The sequence below is a fragment of the Calliopsis andreniformis genome, chromosome 10 (assembly GCF_051401765.1).
Source record: "Calliopsis andreniformis isolate RMS-2024a chromosome 10, iyCalAndr_principal, whole genome shotgun sequence".
Taxonomy (NCBI): Eukaryota; Metazoa; Arthropoda; class Insecta; order Hymenoptera; family Andrenidae; genus Calliopsis; species Calliopsis andreniformis.
In genome coordinates this window covers 19,552,239-19,568,156 of record NC_135071.1, presented here as the reverse complement: position 1 = coordinate 19,568,156, position 15,918 = coordinate 19,552,239, and the positions used below count along the sequence as shown (strand labels likewise).

Genomic DNA, 15,918 nt, shown 5'->3' with positions numbered 1-15,918 from the left:
CCGTTGCGACTTCGACCGCTGCGCGCCGCGCCGCCTGCGTGGAGCAACGAGCTCCCCGTGGCGGGCGAGAGCCACCGCGGGGAAAGGCGGCTGGAGCGTCGAGCGGAGCGGAGCTGAGCGGAGCGGAGTGGCGGGCCTGCGACGGAGGCGGCGGCGGCGGCGGCGGCGGCAGCGGCGGCGGTGGAGCGAGGCTGGAGGAGCAGGAGGAGCAGGAGGAGGCAGATAGAGAGTACGCTCGCGAGGAACCGGAGAAGAGAACGGCGGAGCCGGCGGAGGAGAAACTGCGCGAGCTGGGGAAGGGAGAACGCTCCAGCGAGCTCCCGCCGCGCGCCTCCAACGACCAGACTAATTCAATTATCGTTCGAACCTTTTCAGAGGCGATCCTTCGACGATTCGTGCCGAAAGAATACTTGCTCTAGCGGTCGGGAGACACTTCGACGATGGGAAGCTTCTGGGGAGACGGATGAGGAAATGGGACGTGGTTGGGGGAGTCTGGGGGACTGCTGGGGCCACGAGTTCTTATTTCCATATGGCTGGGAATGCTAGAGGTACTAGTCGGTATTTCTGCTCTGTTTTTCGCGTGGAAAATCGTTTGCATTTGTTGTGGAAGGAGAGTCGATCTAACAATCTAACTCGAGAACAGGATTTTTGGTTGCTGATGAAGTTTTTTGGAAGAGAAACTGAGATAGAGGCACACTTGCCACAGTAGGGCAATTGTATAGTAGATATTGGATAGCAATCGAAACTTGCAAGCGAAAAAAGGGAATCAGATTAATGCTACAAATAAGTTAAGATTAGTGCTAAATCATTATCTGTACCTCAGAGCCGACGTGACTCAAGCCTCCTTTTCTTATTTCGATCAAAGTATTTCAAATAGTTCATCCTATTAAATTTCCTTCGTGTACACCTTAACAGAACCAAATTCCTCTTACTCGAACAATCTAAAAAAAGGCAGAAAAATCCTGCAAAAGCTCAATCATGAAAGAAATATGCTTACGTTAATCTGGCTCCGAGCCAGATTTTGCAGTGATGCAACTGCAATACCCCCTACCGTAATTACCGAATCCCCCCGCGATAATAACATCGCTCCAAATGTTTCTGTCTTTGCTTCTTGCATCTCTAGCAAGTGCAATCTTCCTCCCTCCCCAAGGGGGCAAGGACCCCTTGCAGTGGCGGGCCCTGAAATCTCGTTGACAAAGGCTGGCGAAGCAGAGGGAAGTGGTACTTCACTTCCAGGGTCCCCCTGGATTGATAACGGCTCAGTCGAACTGCCGTGTATCAACCTGTACACCATTATACGCAACGAGTTTATAATCGATTCGATTCGATGCGAAAGAAACGCGCGAGGTATGCGTCTCCCTTTCTTGATCCGCTGGATAGAGTGGGTGGGAGGGGTGGGTCGAGGAGAGGGGCTGAGGAAGAGAGAGAGAGGGAGAGAGAAGGAGAGAGAGTGAAAGAGAGAGCACATTACTCCCTCGGCTATTGTACATATCGAAGATGCTTATCGATGGTACTTGGCCTTTCTTCTCCGTCTATCTCCCCCTCCTGCTCCCTCATTTCTCCTCTCTATCCGCTTGCGTGGAGTACAGAGCGTGGACCGCGAGGAGCATCCCGCGTGGCCGTTCGTAACGAGCACCTGGCTCGTTAGGTCCGTTCGTGGAAGCGCGCTCTCTAGACGAGTCGAAGAAAGAATGCAAGAAGCCGATACACAGGTGCACAGCCTGCTCCGTTGTTCGCTGGAACCTCCTCGGTGCTTTCGATAATGAATCGAGTTAGGTATGCGCGGGGAGCCGAAATTTAGAGTCCTGGATGCCTCTTCGCGTCACAGTTTTTCTGTCATACTCTTATCTGTAGCGATAGCTTATAGCTTTTTTATGATTCTTGCTCTCCAAGAGCAGCCTCAGTGCCGTCTGCAATTGGAAAATTTGCTGCATTATTCCTTAGAATGTATTAGAATTCGTTGAGCATATGTGTGTATGGGCATACTTTGGTGATCTGCATAGAAATGTGTAAGAGAAGCAGGAAGGCAGCACGCAGGAGCACCGTTCTCTTTTAATGTGCCTCTGACGCTCTGCTCGTTACGTTCGACCGCGTAACGAATCGCATTGAAGCTCGGTTTAATCCCGTCGCAGCTTCGTTAGTAGACATTGTTCTTCGTCGTCCTAGACTCGATCCTTTTAGGAACGAGTCGATTCAAATCTAATCAGGTAATTTCAATCTCTGACGAAACAGTGTCTATGATTATGGAGAAAAAAATTTTCAAACTTAATTATTTCCTAAATTACCTACTAATTTTTAAGTCTTTGAATTTTAGAATCTTTGAATTTTAAAATGTTTGAATTTTCAAATATTTGAATTTTCAAATTTTTGAATTTTCAAATTTTTTGAATTTTCAAATCTTTGAATTTTCAAATCTTTGAATTCTTATGTCTTTAAATGTTTAAATCTGTGAATTTTTATGCCTTTGAATTCTTACGTCTTCGAATGCTCAAATCTTTGAGTTTTCAAATTCTGAAATATTCGAATATTCTAATGAAATATTGTTTGGACCTCAGACGAAATTGGAAGAGCCTGTACATTGAACTTGATCGCATCCCTAGTGGCGTTCCGGGTGAAGCACCGCAAGCTATCGGATCGAATCGGGGCGAAGGAAGGCGCGATCGCGTATCCGATATCGATCGCTCGTCTAGGCAGATATACGTGGCACATTGTAGCTTGGTTTGCTGGCGGCAAGGTCGTTTGAGGATTTCGCGCGCGGCGAACGCCTTTCGCAGCCTAGTAAAGGCGAAACCTCGAGCCTCGGTTTCGCGATATCGCTGCCATCGATTGTGTTTTAACTGAACGTGCACTTCTTTTCAAGCGCGTATTCGTGTTATGCTAGGCGAAAGGTAAAAGAGAATTTATGAAAAAGCGATTAAGCAAAGCAATTACATTTGCAATTGTACTCTTTGTTCTCTGTAGCTTCTATTCCTTAAAGTCTCCTACGTTCGTAAATTCCTATTTCATAACAGTATGATTTAGTCAGAATTTAACAAACTTCAGACCAGTCTTCGAAGAGTAAGAAGCTACTCTTTAGTCTATCATTTTTTTATAAAGCTTTTATTTTGAACTCTTAGAATGTTTACTTTGTAACCATTTACTTAGCTTTACTTCGTAAGAAGTAGCTCGAATTCCGCAGTGAAGAATCTTTTGCGATTCTCGGCCACGATGAAATATCGTATTATCATCCACACGGAAAGAAACCACCCTGCCCAGCGTGAAAATGTTCCAGCCGCCTTGTAAACGTAATCGAGTGGACCGCGAAATTTGTTTGAACTGGCAAAATAAACCGACTGAGGACGCTGAGCAGACGTTCCGCGTCTCTTTGCCGCGCAATTCGCCTGTATAGGCTGGATCACGAGAATGCTCGAGTATTCCCCTCGGCCTCCACGATTACGAGAAACACTCTCTGTAACAATATATTTAAACGTTCTCCCAGAGGTATTTCTCCCGGAGTTATAAAGGTCACGAGTATCTGCTCCAGTGTATAGTTCGAGTGTATCGCGCAATGCGAGTTGGAATTGTAAACGTACTTAGAATAGTTCAGCGATGGTTAAATCGTGGCTCGTGAGATCCATGTAGCTGTTCTAGATAGCACCTGTAGATTATGGGTTTTGGAAATATTCCTAGGAAAATTTTCAGAGGGAAAAACTACCTTTTCTTTCTCGGCATACAGTTAAGTATAAGAATTTTTCTCAGAACATTCAATTCAGGGATGACAAAGTAGAGGCCTTGTCCTTTAAAATGAGACCAGACTCGTTGCTGTACGATTTTTTTTCGCAAAGTTACAGCAGCTTAAAGATCGACAAGTTTTTCGATCTCTAGATCATTGTATCATGGTGATGCCAGAGCAACACTTTTCGTTCAAAATGCCGTAACTCGGCGAAAAAAAATCGTAGATCAATTTTTAAGATCTCATTCGAAAGGAGAGGGTTCCAACTTTGATTTCCATCCAGGAGAAGTCGCGAAAAAAATTTGTCAAGTTTATGAGAATCGTCTGAATTTAGGAAACATTTAGGGAGAAACTACCTTCTTCCTCTTGGCCTATCCTAGAGTCAAGGATTTTTTTCACTCAAATTCAATTCAGGAGTTTGAAAGTAGAGGTTTTACTCTTTAAAATGAGACCAAGCTCACTGTTGTACGATTTTTTTTCGTGGAGTTACAGTCACTCAAAGATTGACTATTTTGTCGATCTCTGGACCATTCACGACTCAGTCGTCGAAGTCAAACTTTTCACTTAAAGTGCCATAACTCGGCAAGAAAAAATCATAAATCAATTTTTAAAGTCTCGTTGGAAAGAGGAGACTTCAGACTTGAAATCTCCTGCAAAACTAGCCCTGAAAAAAATTTGTTTAGCTCCGTACACACGTTTGAATTTAGTAAATTTTCTCAGGAAAATCATCTTCTCTCTCACGCGTTGCATCACTGGAATAGTTTATTCGCCAGGTCGATTTGCTCGAAGTTCCGTGAAGCTTCAGTGCTGACACTCAACCTCAAGTTAGACGAGCCGTAAATTTTGCGAGGGTCGCGAAAGGGAGTCGTTAGCGCAAGCCTCGGCTATCTCTCGGTTCATCTCGCCAGCCCCCGCTGCAACTCTAACGATTTTCGTCGGATCTCCGAAGCTCGTTGGCCCCCGTGTCGAGACCTCGTCCGTCCGCACTTACGGATGATTTATGGATCCATTAGCAGAGGATCCTCCTTTTTTCTCCTTCCCTCCTTTCCACGCGAGCGAGAACGACCCGTCGCTCGCGACGTTTTCGCGTGGACGCTGGCCAAGTATCGGGCCAGCGGAAAAAGGGAAAAAAGAGGAGCGACGAGTTCGCGCGACAGCGATCGCTCGGAGGGAAACGCAAGGTCAGGTAGACGAAAACTCGAGCTCGGAGGATGGACTATTCCCAGGGGTCCTGCGCAGATATCGAGCTTCGAGGAGAGCCAATGGGCATTTAGGGTAGGAGAGACAGGGGGAGCGGGGTAATTGGTCGGAACGAGAGTCCTGAGAGGATTCTAACCGCGTGTTCCCTCTGGCCCCCTGGCCTCCATCCCCCTGCCTCGTTATCCCCGATTACCGCTCTCACGGTGACTTAGTCCTCTCCTTGGAGCTCCATTGGTGGTCCAGGAGATGGAGAATTTAGCGAGGTGGTCCGCTTTTAAATCATGCGCGCCGACAAGGGGAGGGCGCATCCGCCGAGATACGTGGGGAATTTGAAAAGTTACTGAAAGATGGAAACGAGGAGGTACTGTGGATACGTCTGATTTCTAACTTTCTCTGAGGGCCTAGGGACTCCTATCTCTTCCCATCTGACCCAGACTTTTCTGCAGAATTGATTCCCTACAGGAAGTGGGCAAGCTTTTCAGGGACTTTAATGCACGTCTCGTCACAAGAATTGCGCCCCTAGTAGCTGAATATACCATTTGGCTAGGGCTCGTTGTCGACGTCTGCAAAGACTGTCGTCGACGTGCTCCGAGGCCGAAGCGCGGTTTTTTCCTCGACAGGCTTTCGAGGTCGCGCGAGCCCAGCGACGCAATCTCGAGCGTAAAAGGAAGAAGGTTGCGGCGTACCGTTCGCACGTAATCTCGATCGCGTTTCCGGAAACAACGTATCCTGCCTTAGCCTGGCTGGCTAACGCGTGCAGCGAACAGACGAGGAACAGAGACGGGGACTCGTCGAGACAAAGAGACTCGGTTTATCGGTATGGCAAACTAATTAGCGCTGCTTGCAATCTACTGCTGAGGTGCCTGATTATCTGTGATCGCATTTTTCGGCTCCAGGCGCGAAAGTGCTCGCTGAGAAATTGAGGACTTTGTTCTAGAAATATAAAATTGAAGCTTGTCGCCAAAGAACTATAGTCTGACTCTAAAATTGAGATACCAGCAGCTCCAAAGTGTGAACGATTTTCGAATCTCCAGCCAGCGTAATCACCTAGTAGATAGCAGTGTCAGCTATTAGCTCTAGGAAAACAAAGAACTCCTTTACGGTCACCGAAGTGGCGAAGTATCGCTGCTGGAAGCTAACAGCGATCTTCAATCCAGGCGAAGTCTGTCAATTCTTGCGTAACCAAACACACAGTTTCCTCTGAAAAACAAAGTTAGCCTCGAGATCTTCAAACTGCCTCTGGCTACCAGAAAAATCTTCCAACTATGTCCATAGTAAAATACTATTCTCTGCTATCTGAATTCTAGAGATAAAAACCACAGAAACAATCAGCTGTGTACTTCGCTAAAAGTGGACCCACAGATTTATCATATTCTCAAAGTCTAGCGATCTCAGGTGGACTAGGAAGCTACTAGTGAACTACTAGTAAATTACTAGTGATCTACTAGTGAACTACTGGTAATCTACTAGTGAACTACTGGTAATCTACTAGTGAACTACTGGTAATCTACTAGTGAACTACTGGTAATCTACTAGTGAACTACTGGTAATCTACTAGTTATCTACTAGTGAACTACTGGTAATCTACTAGTGAACTACTGGTGATCTACTAGTGAGCTACTGGTAATCTACTAGTGAATTGTCAGTGAACTGATCTAAACAACTAGTAAACTACTAGTGAGCTACTAATAAGCCATTAGCAAGCCACTAGTAAACTCTCAGGTAAATCCCCAAGCGTAACCTAAGCAGAGGCAGCAGCAGGAGGCCTAGGATGGCGCGCATGTCAGAGATTACCAAGCCAGAGTCGCGACCATAATCGTCGGTGAGTCGGGGACCGCGGGATGAGAAGCCATCCTGATCGTTCTTTCTTCCGGGAAGGTCGATTACAAAGCCGCGGGCGAGTTTCCACGTAATCCGTGCTCGACGAAGCCACCGACACCGACCATCTTCGAGCCAGAAGAAGCAGTCGTGGGAGGGGCGGCGGGGCACGATCAAAGGAAGCGGGAGCGCGCGATAGGAGAAGAAGCCGAGATCCTCGGGCGGCCGCGAAGCCGCGGAGAAAAGAGACGAGAGGAGAGCGAGAGAATTGGCGCGTGCATTTGTCACTCGATGCCTCATCGAGGATGCGGTATTTCCTCTAACGCGCCGCTTCCGACGATGAATGCTCGTTCCTAGAATCGGCCTCGAACAAAAGCCTTGCTGACGCGAGGAAGCTTGAACATGGAACAGTTTTCGATGCTTTTGAACCAGGTCAATCGCTGAAGAGGAAGGGCAGAGACTAGAGGCACATGAAATCGTATGAAAAATATATAGAAGAGCACATTTGTTCACTATGCTCAATATAGCTTCGTATTATTATCTTGTTCGCAGCAGTGAGTACTGTAAGGAGCTCAGAAGATGTCAAAATATGCTGGGTTAAAATATATCGCAGCATGCGTAAAAAGATAAGCAAAAGGTGGGACAGTTTGTAACCCATCTAACCCCAAAGAGTTGACCAGTTGGTCTGGAACGTGCGTCTAGCTGAAACCTTATCAATAAGCTGCAAGAAGCGGAGCCGTCGCCAGCTGAGCACTGATGAGAGCAGGAATGCGTGATAGAATTCGCGATCAGCGCGTAATCCGCGTTTGGCGCCAAGCGGATTTTCCATAGGCGTAGCTATCCAGGACACAGAGACTTCGCGCGATTCTTCTTGCGACTATTGTCGCGACGCGTTTGATATTGTCCTCGAGTCCCTTCTGTCTACCAGATTTCTCGCCAATTAATTAGACGATCTCGAGCTGCAAAAAGGGAACAAAGCTCGCAGTGTTATCGGCCCAGGCGAAGACAGAGCTCTCGACTCGCGTTCCTTCTATTAATTAACCTCGGAAAAGCAGAATCGCGGCGCCAGAATGAATCACCGCGGCGATTCGAGTCGCGCGTTTCAGCGAGTTTGTCGGCTTGGTAGGCCGCGGATCGCGGGCCACAGACCGCGGAATAAAATTATCCTGTCGTCCAACGTGCGTCGACTTACGTAAAGGTTACTGCGTCGATCAGCATCTCGCTTCTTTTCCTGGACTCGCCTCGAGCGAATGCAGCGAGCTCTGAATTCGCGACACTCGGGGAACCTGACTGAATTGATCAGTTGATGAGTTGGAGAACAGTACAAGTCCAACGTCAGCCATTTTTAGATAATTTTGAAACTACATCTGGACCTGAGAGCCAGAGTGTATTAAGCCATAAATGGATACCAATGGAGCTCAGAGTCAAAGTGTATTAAATGAAACAAAAAGCAAGCGGGGCTTAATGGATTCACCTATCAGGATACCTGGCTGGACCCTAAAGCTAAATACTAAATCACAAAAAACAAGTGGATTTAATACACTACCTCTGGGGCCCAGACATAGAACTACAGGTTGCAATCAAGTATCTAAAAATATGGACTTAGACTTCTACTACCCTTCAACTCATCGTTCCTATGTACCTAATATCTTACAGTTCCCCAAAATTTTATTCTCTGTCATTTGTACAAGCGATGATCAAGCAGAGGCGAGATCGTTTCCTTCTCCAGGCTCGATCTCCGCGATGTTGGATCCCCTGGAGTCATCCAGTCGCTCGATCGCGTGGCCCAGTCGCTTCTTAAGCTTTCCCAGCTCTTTGCTCGTCACGATCGGCGTAATCGTACTCCACGTCAGGGACTTCGACTCCGAGGTCTCTGGTTTCCGCGAAACGAACCTGAGGAGGCTCATCAACGCGACGTCGGCGATCTCTTCCCAGTCCTAGCGCAGCTCGAACAGGTGGCAACGATCAGATTAAACTTGAAACGCGCGAAGCTCCGCGATGTGAGCGGAAGAGATCCTCTCTTCTACCTCGTCGTTCTAATTAGAGTTACGTGTACTTACCAGTTGATCGCAGGCTCGCGGTTCGAACCCTATCGCTGCCTCGATTGTTGCGTACTTTTCTTCACTTGTATTTAATCGTAGCAGTAGGAGCAGCAGCCTCATGCTGCACCAAAGTTCGTGGCCAGTTCGCTCCCTTTCCTAATAAAGAAAGTATTTCTAGATTAATGGCGAATGGTGGACCAGGGAAAAATGGACCTGGGTCACTTTTGTCCCAGACGAATGAATATTAACTTTACAATGCGTAGTGAGACATATGAACGATAAGACATATATATTTCTAATACAAAAATATGATGAATAATTTTCTCTACTATCTTTCCCTTATTTTCAGACACACTTTCCAAAGAAAAATCATTCTTTTCTTTAAGCATAAAAAATTGTATACTGTAGAGTCAGGGCTATTGAAGTCCCGAGCGCTCCACCTTTTGCCAGTACCTAAACAATGTTTCAAGTATCTCGACATTAGTTACCATTCTGGCTTTGCTAAGTTCTTCCAAGCACGTGAATGTTGCCCGATAAGTGCAGTCAAAGAGGAAGGGTAGTCCAGTATCGCTCAGAGATCGACCATTTCGTTCCCTAATAGCTCGCAGCATCTTCCTCTGTATGTTCCTGAGCTGTATCGTCAGTAGCTTGATCTCGTTCTGCGGGCACGGAACGAAAGAATGTAGCCTGTTATATCTGCTATCCAGTCGGCTGGAGGGGATCTCCATCGGTGATCTATTGGGTCTCGAATGGGGTTAGACAGCGGTTACGATCCAAGGGACGCACCGTTATCCTGTCGATTTCTCGACGAGCGAGAAAATGCGCCTCGATCCTCGAGTGCAGCAGCTGAAGGTGGTTCTGACCGATGGTCGCCGACAGACTCCCCGTCGACCTGTCCTTCAGCCGGTTGATCAGCTGTTGGACCACCAAGGTCGTCGCTAGCCCGTCGTTCGATTGCACTCGATACCGATTGCTCGCGTTGCCGGAAACGATCGTGACCGCATGCCCGTTCTGCGCGTGCCGCAGTCCCAGGGCGTTCCAGTTTTGCTTCTGGGACCGATCCCCTGTGAACTCTGCAAGCCCCTGAAGTTGTTAACAGATCCACTGCCAAGATATTTTTCTAATATTAGGCAAAGAGATACTTCGTTCTTTAAAATTAAGTTATCTGTAATTTGATGTAGAGATGAGGCCCTGTAGGAAATGGGGCCTTATATGTTCGTTATAGGAACGAGTTCAGATTTTTCTGGTATTTTATTTATTGTTAGGCAAAGAGATACTTCATGCCTGAAACTACACTTATGTCTGTTTTGCTATGGAGATAAGGCCCTATAGCAAACAGGGACTCATAGATTCCCTACAGCAAAGAGATCATAAGGAGAATATCTAAACTTCTTCGGAGCCTTTTCACATCCTCGTTCAACAAAGACGTTATTATCACGACTGTAACCATCATCGTTCACGGACCCATCTCAGGGCCCGCCCACACGCGTTTGGGTCCCCTTTTTTTCCCTTTCGCGGTCCCTGTTCGATGGGCACGATTAAGTCAACGAAAACGATCGACGAGCGCGCTCGCCGCGTCGATAAATTACACGGCGAGGAATCGGCCAGGTGCGCGGCAGGCTGCGTGCGTCGAGCGACCGAAAAAGGAAGAAATCGCCGCGGCGGGAGATGGAAGGGCCCGAGGAAACCGGGCCCCAGCTTCGGTTATCGTATTAGGTGGCCCCAACGGGGCGAAATGTCCCGATTCCTCCGATCGTAATTCCCTGAACTGTAATTTTCGAAGATTAAAGAGACCGACCAGAGGAAAGCTGGCCCAAAAAACAGAGGCCCAAGATTCGCTAGGAACATTATTCAATTGATCATAGAAACGCATACATCCTCTTATATGAATCACGAGAATAGACAAGCTTCACAGTAACTGGTTTACAAGTCATAAAAAAGAGAACTTAAAATGCAGAATAATGTCACAAGAAGTCTGAGCGTCACAAATCCTCTAAAAATTTGCATCGTCTGAGGTTTGCAGTATGCTATGGGATTCCATCATCGACTGAACAATCTTCCTCCTCGACACAAGATCCAAGGAATTCAGGGCCTAATCGGTCCCCGAATTCCCGACGAATTTACCAGGAAATAGCTGGGTGAAGCCCACCAGGGGATCGCTTCGTTTAAGTACAGTCGTAAAGGTGGTCGCGTTCTCAGGTGGGCAGCTCTTGAGCAGCAGCTTGGCAGGCAGCTGGCCCGACCTCTGGACCACGCGCAGACCGCCTGCGTCTGTTCGATAGGTCACCACCACTTTGACCTCAGAGCTAATCGGAGGCAGGTCCCCATCCAAGTACACCATCGTCTCTGCCACATATCGTTCGCCTGGAATCCTCATGTTCATAGTTCCATCGAATTCTGTATTCGAAAATGAATCCTATTAATGCTTACAAAGGTTGGAGATGGTGTAAAAGTCCTGAGTGACAACCAGAGGCTTGCAGACGTCGACGACGACCTGAACATCGCGGAGGGTGGCGTAGGAGGACAGCTCTATCGCCACTTTGCAGGAGAATTGCTGGCCCTCGGTGTCCTCGTCCAAATTGCGGTTCAAATTTCGCGCGCTTATTTCCAGGTCGGGGGAGACGTTCACTGAGACTATTAGCTCTGCGTCCACAGTGGCGTCGCTGGTTTTGTCGTCTATTTTGTGAAATAGTTTTGTTAATTATATCCCTTTTAGTTTATAGTTTCGATTAAAGTTTGGGTATCGTTTGATAGTTTCTTATAAATCCTTCATTTTTTTGACCAACTTTGACTGACGATAACTCCGCGAAAAATCATCGTAGGATGATGATTCTTTTTTTAAATTGAAGCTTGAAATCTCTGTTTTAAGATACTATATTTCGATTTTATGTTTAATGCACCCCCATCATTGCAAGCCTTTAAAACTGAAGGTATGTTTTTCGTATTGAAAATTGCACAGTTTGACAGAGTGCACAGGCTTGCCAAAATTTTTTTTGAGGATGCCGTTTGCAGTGGCGTAAAATTTGAATCTTACCCTTTAATTTAAAAAAAAGATCAGGTCGTTGCGATTTTTTTTCGCAAAGTTACAGCAGTTCAAAGAAACCCTTGCATTTTTACAGTAGATCGGGTAGTGTCAATATATAACAAAAATGCAAGGGTTTCTTTAAACTACTGTAACTTTGCCAAAAAAAATCGCAACAACATGATCTTTTTTTTAAATTGAAGGGGAAGAATCAGACTTTATGCCACCGTAAACGATTACCCCGAAAAAAATTCTTGCAAGTCCGTGCACTCGGTCAAACCTCGCCATTTTGAATAGACCATACATACCCTCAGATTTCAAGAATCGCAGTCGTAGAAGTGCAATAAACTCTAAATCAAGTCATAGTATCTTATAGTAAAGACATCAGGCTTTAATTTTAAAAAAAGTTCATGATCCTACGATAATTTTTCGCTGAGTTATGATGAGTCAAAGTTGGTTAATTTTTGCTGAAAATTTTCCTATGCCAATTTTTTTGAGTAGTGGAATTTTCACTTCCATCTGTACATATAGTGCTTCCCCAGTTGAAAATATTCCATCCTTCAAGGGTCTAGGTATAAAAAGGCATGGCGATCTCACCCGTAGTTTTGCTCTTCTTGAGCAGGGCTCGCAAATCTGAGAGCTGTTGCTCAGCAGCTGCATAATCGTACCCCCTCGGATGAAGGGGTGGCGCGACGAACAAGCCTGGTTCAGAGCCCAAGTAGCAAGCCTCCAACAAACCGTTGTCTGACAGAATCACGATGAGACCTTCCATATACTAAGAACAATTCAGTGGTCTTTACATCTGGACACTCAGAGCCAAAGTCTAGCATTAAATCCAATATTCATTCAAAAATGGCATTTTACATATTCTTTTTCATTTATAGTTACAATTAATTAATGGACAATCCCCTTGGTATAACATATAAACAGAAGAAAAGGGTATAAGAGAAATTCAAATACTTTTGCTCTCCTCTAATTTGGAAAAGTGTCTTTCAAGATTCTCTGACTTTAGGACCCACATATACATCGTTCCACGGGGACAATTGTCCAAGAGAAATTGTAGGTTTGCGAATAAAAGAGAAATGAAAACTCTTCTCTTCGTCGAGGAATTGAATTAGCGATCTAAGTTGTGCCGTGCTCAAACTGCCTGCCCTTGCATCGCGGATGTCGCGCGAATCGCTGACGTTTCTCGGTATCGAGCCAATTAACCGGCAGTTGGTCTATCTTCCGGAAAGACAACAACGGCAACCTTGCTCAGCTCTGCGCGCGACGATAACGCAAAGATAGCTTTGGAACGATAATTACCGACGACGTTCGTCCTTCTCCGCCCTCCCTCTGTCACCCATCCTCCAGTTAGTCCTTGGAGAATGGGAGTCAAAAGTTAGAAGGTTTATCGAATGGGTATCACCCATTTGTAAATATAATAGAATACAAGCACACTTTTTTATTTTACCTAGCTAAAGAGCTTTTGCCCATTAACAACAGACTTATCTACTTCCAATTATAATCCTTTTTAGAATAATTGTAAGCCTTGTAGTTGCGATATTAATTTTTATTTGAATGTCCTAAGATTAGACCTCTCAGGTCTTGAAAAATTGAAGGGTTTTGTTATTGCCCTCTGGAAGCAGTAAATTTCAATTTGCACAAAAAAAATACACAGGATCTATTTAATATGGAAAACAGGACACTTATCTTAATTTCTACATCTTATTTAGGGTAGAAAAATATAGAAAAATAGGTACAGAGCTAAGTAGCTAAAAAGATAGAACTGTTGGTAATTTCTGGACAGATTGTTCGTACCTGTAGATGGGCTCTCGCGACAGCGACCGGAACAAAAGGCAGCTGCGCCGACCATCTAAGCGTAGTGCCCTCGTAAATCATGAGAGTGCTCGTGTCGGCAATTACCAGCACCATCAGCTTCCCATCCGGCTCTGAAAGTATCGCGGTCAATTAGCGCGCTCGTTTTCTAGCTCGTTCAGACTAATTAAACGCGTCGCCTTATTTTCCATCGATCGTTTACTCTCGAGAATCGCCGCGGTAATAGTCTTCAGTAATTTGTAATGCTTTTCGCGAATCGGTCGAGGCATTCAAACAACATTCCTTTCAGATATTCGCTGATTACCGATAATGTACGCTCGAAAGCAGAGCGGCTTGTATTCGAGTCTCTTCGCGTACTTGACCGACGTGCAATTGTCCCTTAGACAGTACAAGTGCCTCTCGCCTAGGACTACTACCCCGACCTCGAAGCTGCTTAAAGTGACCGTTTGGATGTCGAGGATGGCTTCTCCGATGTTGTAACTCCAATCTGGTTCCAGGGTGGCGGTGGCTGCTTTGGCAAGAGGAGGACTGTGGTCGTCATCGTTCTCGGAATTTTGTTTGGTTCGCGCTGACTCTGCCATGCTTTGATACCTTTATAGAATTTGAAAATTTGAATATTTGAAAATTTGAATATTTGAATATTTGAATATTTGAATATTTGAATATTTGAATATTTGAATATTTGAATATTTGAAAATTTGAAAATTTGAATATCTGAGAATTTTCAGTATTTGAAAATTTGAACATTTGAGAGGATAAGAAACTCAGAGCAGCCATAATTACAAATATTCCTGGAACTTCTACAACAGATGCAACAAGTTTTACACACATATGTCAACATGCCTATAACACTCGAGGAACCAAGAAGAGCTGCCAGTGACGAACAGGTCGTTCCGCGAGATGTAGACGATCGGCTCTGGCAGCAGCCGATTCCTAAGAACTTGACTGAACGCAAACACTTCTTGCTCGTAAAAGAGAAGTGTGCCATCTAGGCATTGCACGCAGAGGAAGTCCCTGCCGCGAACTCCGCCGAAAGGTCCAGTTGTTAGGGATGCTGGGAACCGTGGCAGGGAGTGCTCGTAGGCAATTTTCATATCGCAGCGATTGACTATTGAGAAGAGGAATTAAAAGATAGATATAAATTTGAATAAAAGGGAAGGGTGGTACAGTAGTCTTCGGTTAAGGGATCTAATTTTTTTTAATTTTCCTCATATGATCTCGTTCTGTATTCTTCAGGAAACTCCTAATCAGAGGCCAAACTCATTACTCATCACTCACTGAGTCACAGGCGAAGACAGAATAATCTCCTGAAATAGAGACACAAAAAACAGGCCTCGATTAAGTGGCCATCCACGAGCCCTTAACCGCAGAACCATGTTACTCTCACGAAAAAAGGTGAACCATCGAACCATCTTCCGTGGATTCATCAGCAACAGTTGCATTGTACACGAGCAGTTTAGTAGACGTCAGCACAGCTAGTCTAAGTTCCTGCGAGCCCCTGAAATCAGGCAAACTCTGTGTCTTCCACTGAACTCTTAAAGACCTGAGTACTGAAGATTTATATATATATTTAGTACTATAGAATCATAGTTAACCGAGATTCTCGATTGCTACTCACGAGACGAATCTTCCCGCCTTCACATCTACGATGCAAGCCCCGATTCTAATTTCGATCATCAAGTCCATGGACTTGTAATTGGTGGGACTGTTGGTCTCCTCTGCCCACTGTGAGGAGGGACTGTACATTCTCAGGTAACCATCGTGGCTGCCCACCACCAACACGTCCTTCCTTTCCTCACCAAACAACGCCACCACCAGCAGACTATGTCGGTCGAAAGTCTCGTTTGCCCCGCACACTGTTCGCCACCACTCTCTTGTCTTGAACAACGACATTGTTCGCTGCTGGGTTCTGCTCGTTCGCGACACCTTCGCGGAATGCAATACCCTTGCACCGCCTACCAACTCGACTCCCCTGCCTTTCGTTGCTATGGCACTAGAACTGGAAAACATTGGGTTAGAGTCACTAGAAGGCAGTAGAAGCTCAGTTCACCTATTGCTATAGTGTCAGGACTTGAAAACACTGGCAGAGAATTAATGGGAGTTCAATTCAGTCCTTTTTCCTTATGATAGCTCCCTTGAGAGATATCGATGAACTCTTCATTATGCTCCGTCTAGTCAATTTTAGAGTTCATATTTAGAAGAATTAAGGTAATATATAATAAAGAAAACTATTGGATAGTGTTATAGAGACTTGGAAGAATATTTAAGAATTTTTTCGAATTTTTTAGAGCACAGAAACATTAAAA

At 45.5% G+C, this 15,918-nt stretch overlaps 1 protein-coding gene across 1 annotated transcript; it reads right to left on the bottom strand.

Annotated features, from left to right (window-relative positions):
• Window positions 1-8,427: 8,427 nt before the first annotated feature.
• On the bottom strand, window positions 8,428-15,505 carry LOC143185139 (protein PTHB1-like). The gene is made up of 13 exons (XM_076387875.1): window positions 15,231-15,505; window positions 15,022-15,110; window positions 14,456-14,720; window positions 13,917-14,203; window positions 13,595-13,725; window positions 12,392-12,569; window positions 11,396-11,448; window positions 11,203-11,341; window positions 10,897-11,136; window positions 9,559-9,845; window positions 9,261-9,431; window positions 8,791-8,928; window positions 8,428-8,667 (listed from the first exon to the last, which is right to left on the bottom strand). The coding sequence occupies exons 1-13, from the start codon at window positions 15,503-15,505 to the stop codon at window positions 8,428-8,430; spliced, it is 2,493 nt and encodes an 830-aa protein (XP_076243990.1).
• Between the last annotated feature and the right edge of the window lie 413 nt (window positions 15,506-15,918).

Coding starts and splice junctions, on each gene's coding strand:
- LOC143185139 (XM_076387875.1), bottom strand. CDS start 15,505: ATGTCGTTGTTCAAGACAAGAGAGTGGTGGCGAACAGTGTGCGGGGCA. Junction 14,721..15,021: donor TGATGAATCCACGGAAGATG/GTTCGATGGTTC, acceptor TCTTCTCAATAG/TCAATCGCTGCGATATGAAA. Junction 12,570..13,594: donor TCGCGAGAGCCCATCTACAG/GTACGAACAATC, acceptor AATTGTTCTTAG/TATATGGAAGGTCTCATCGT.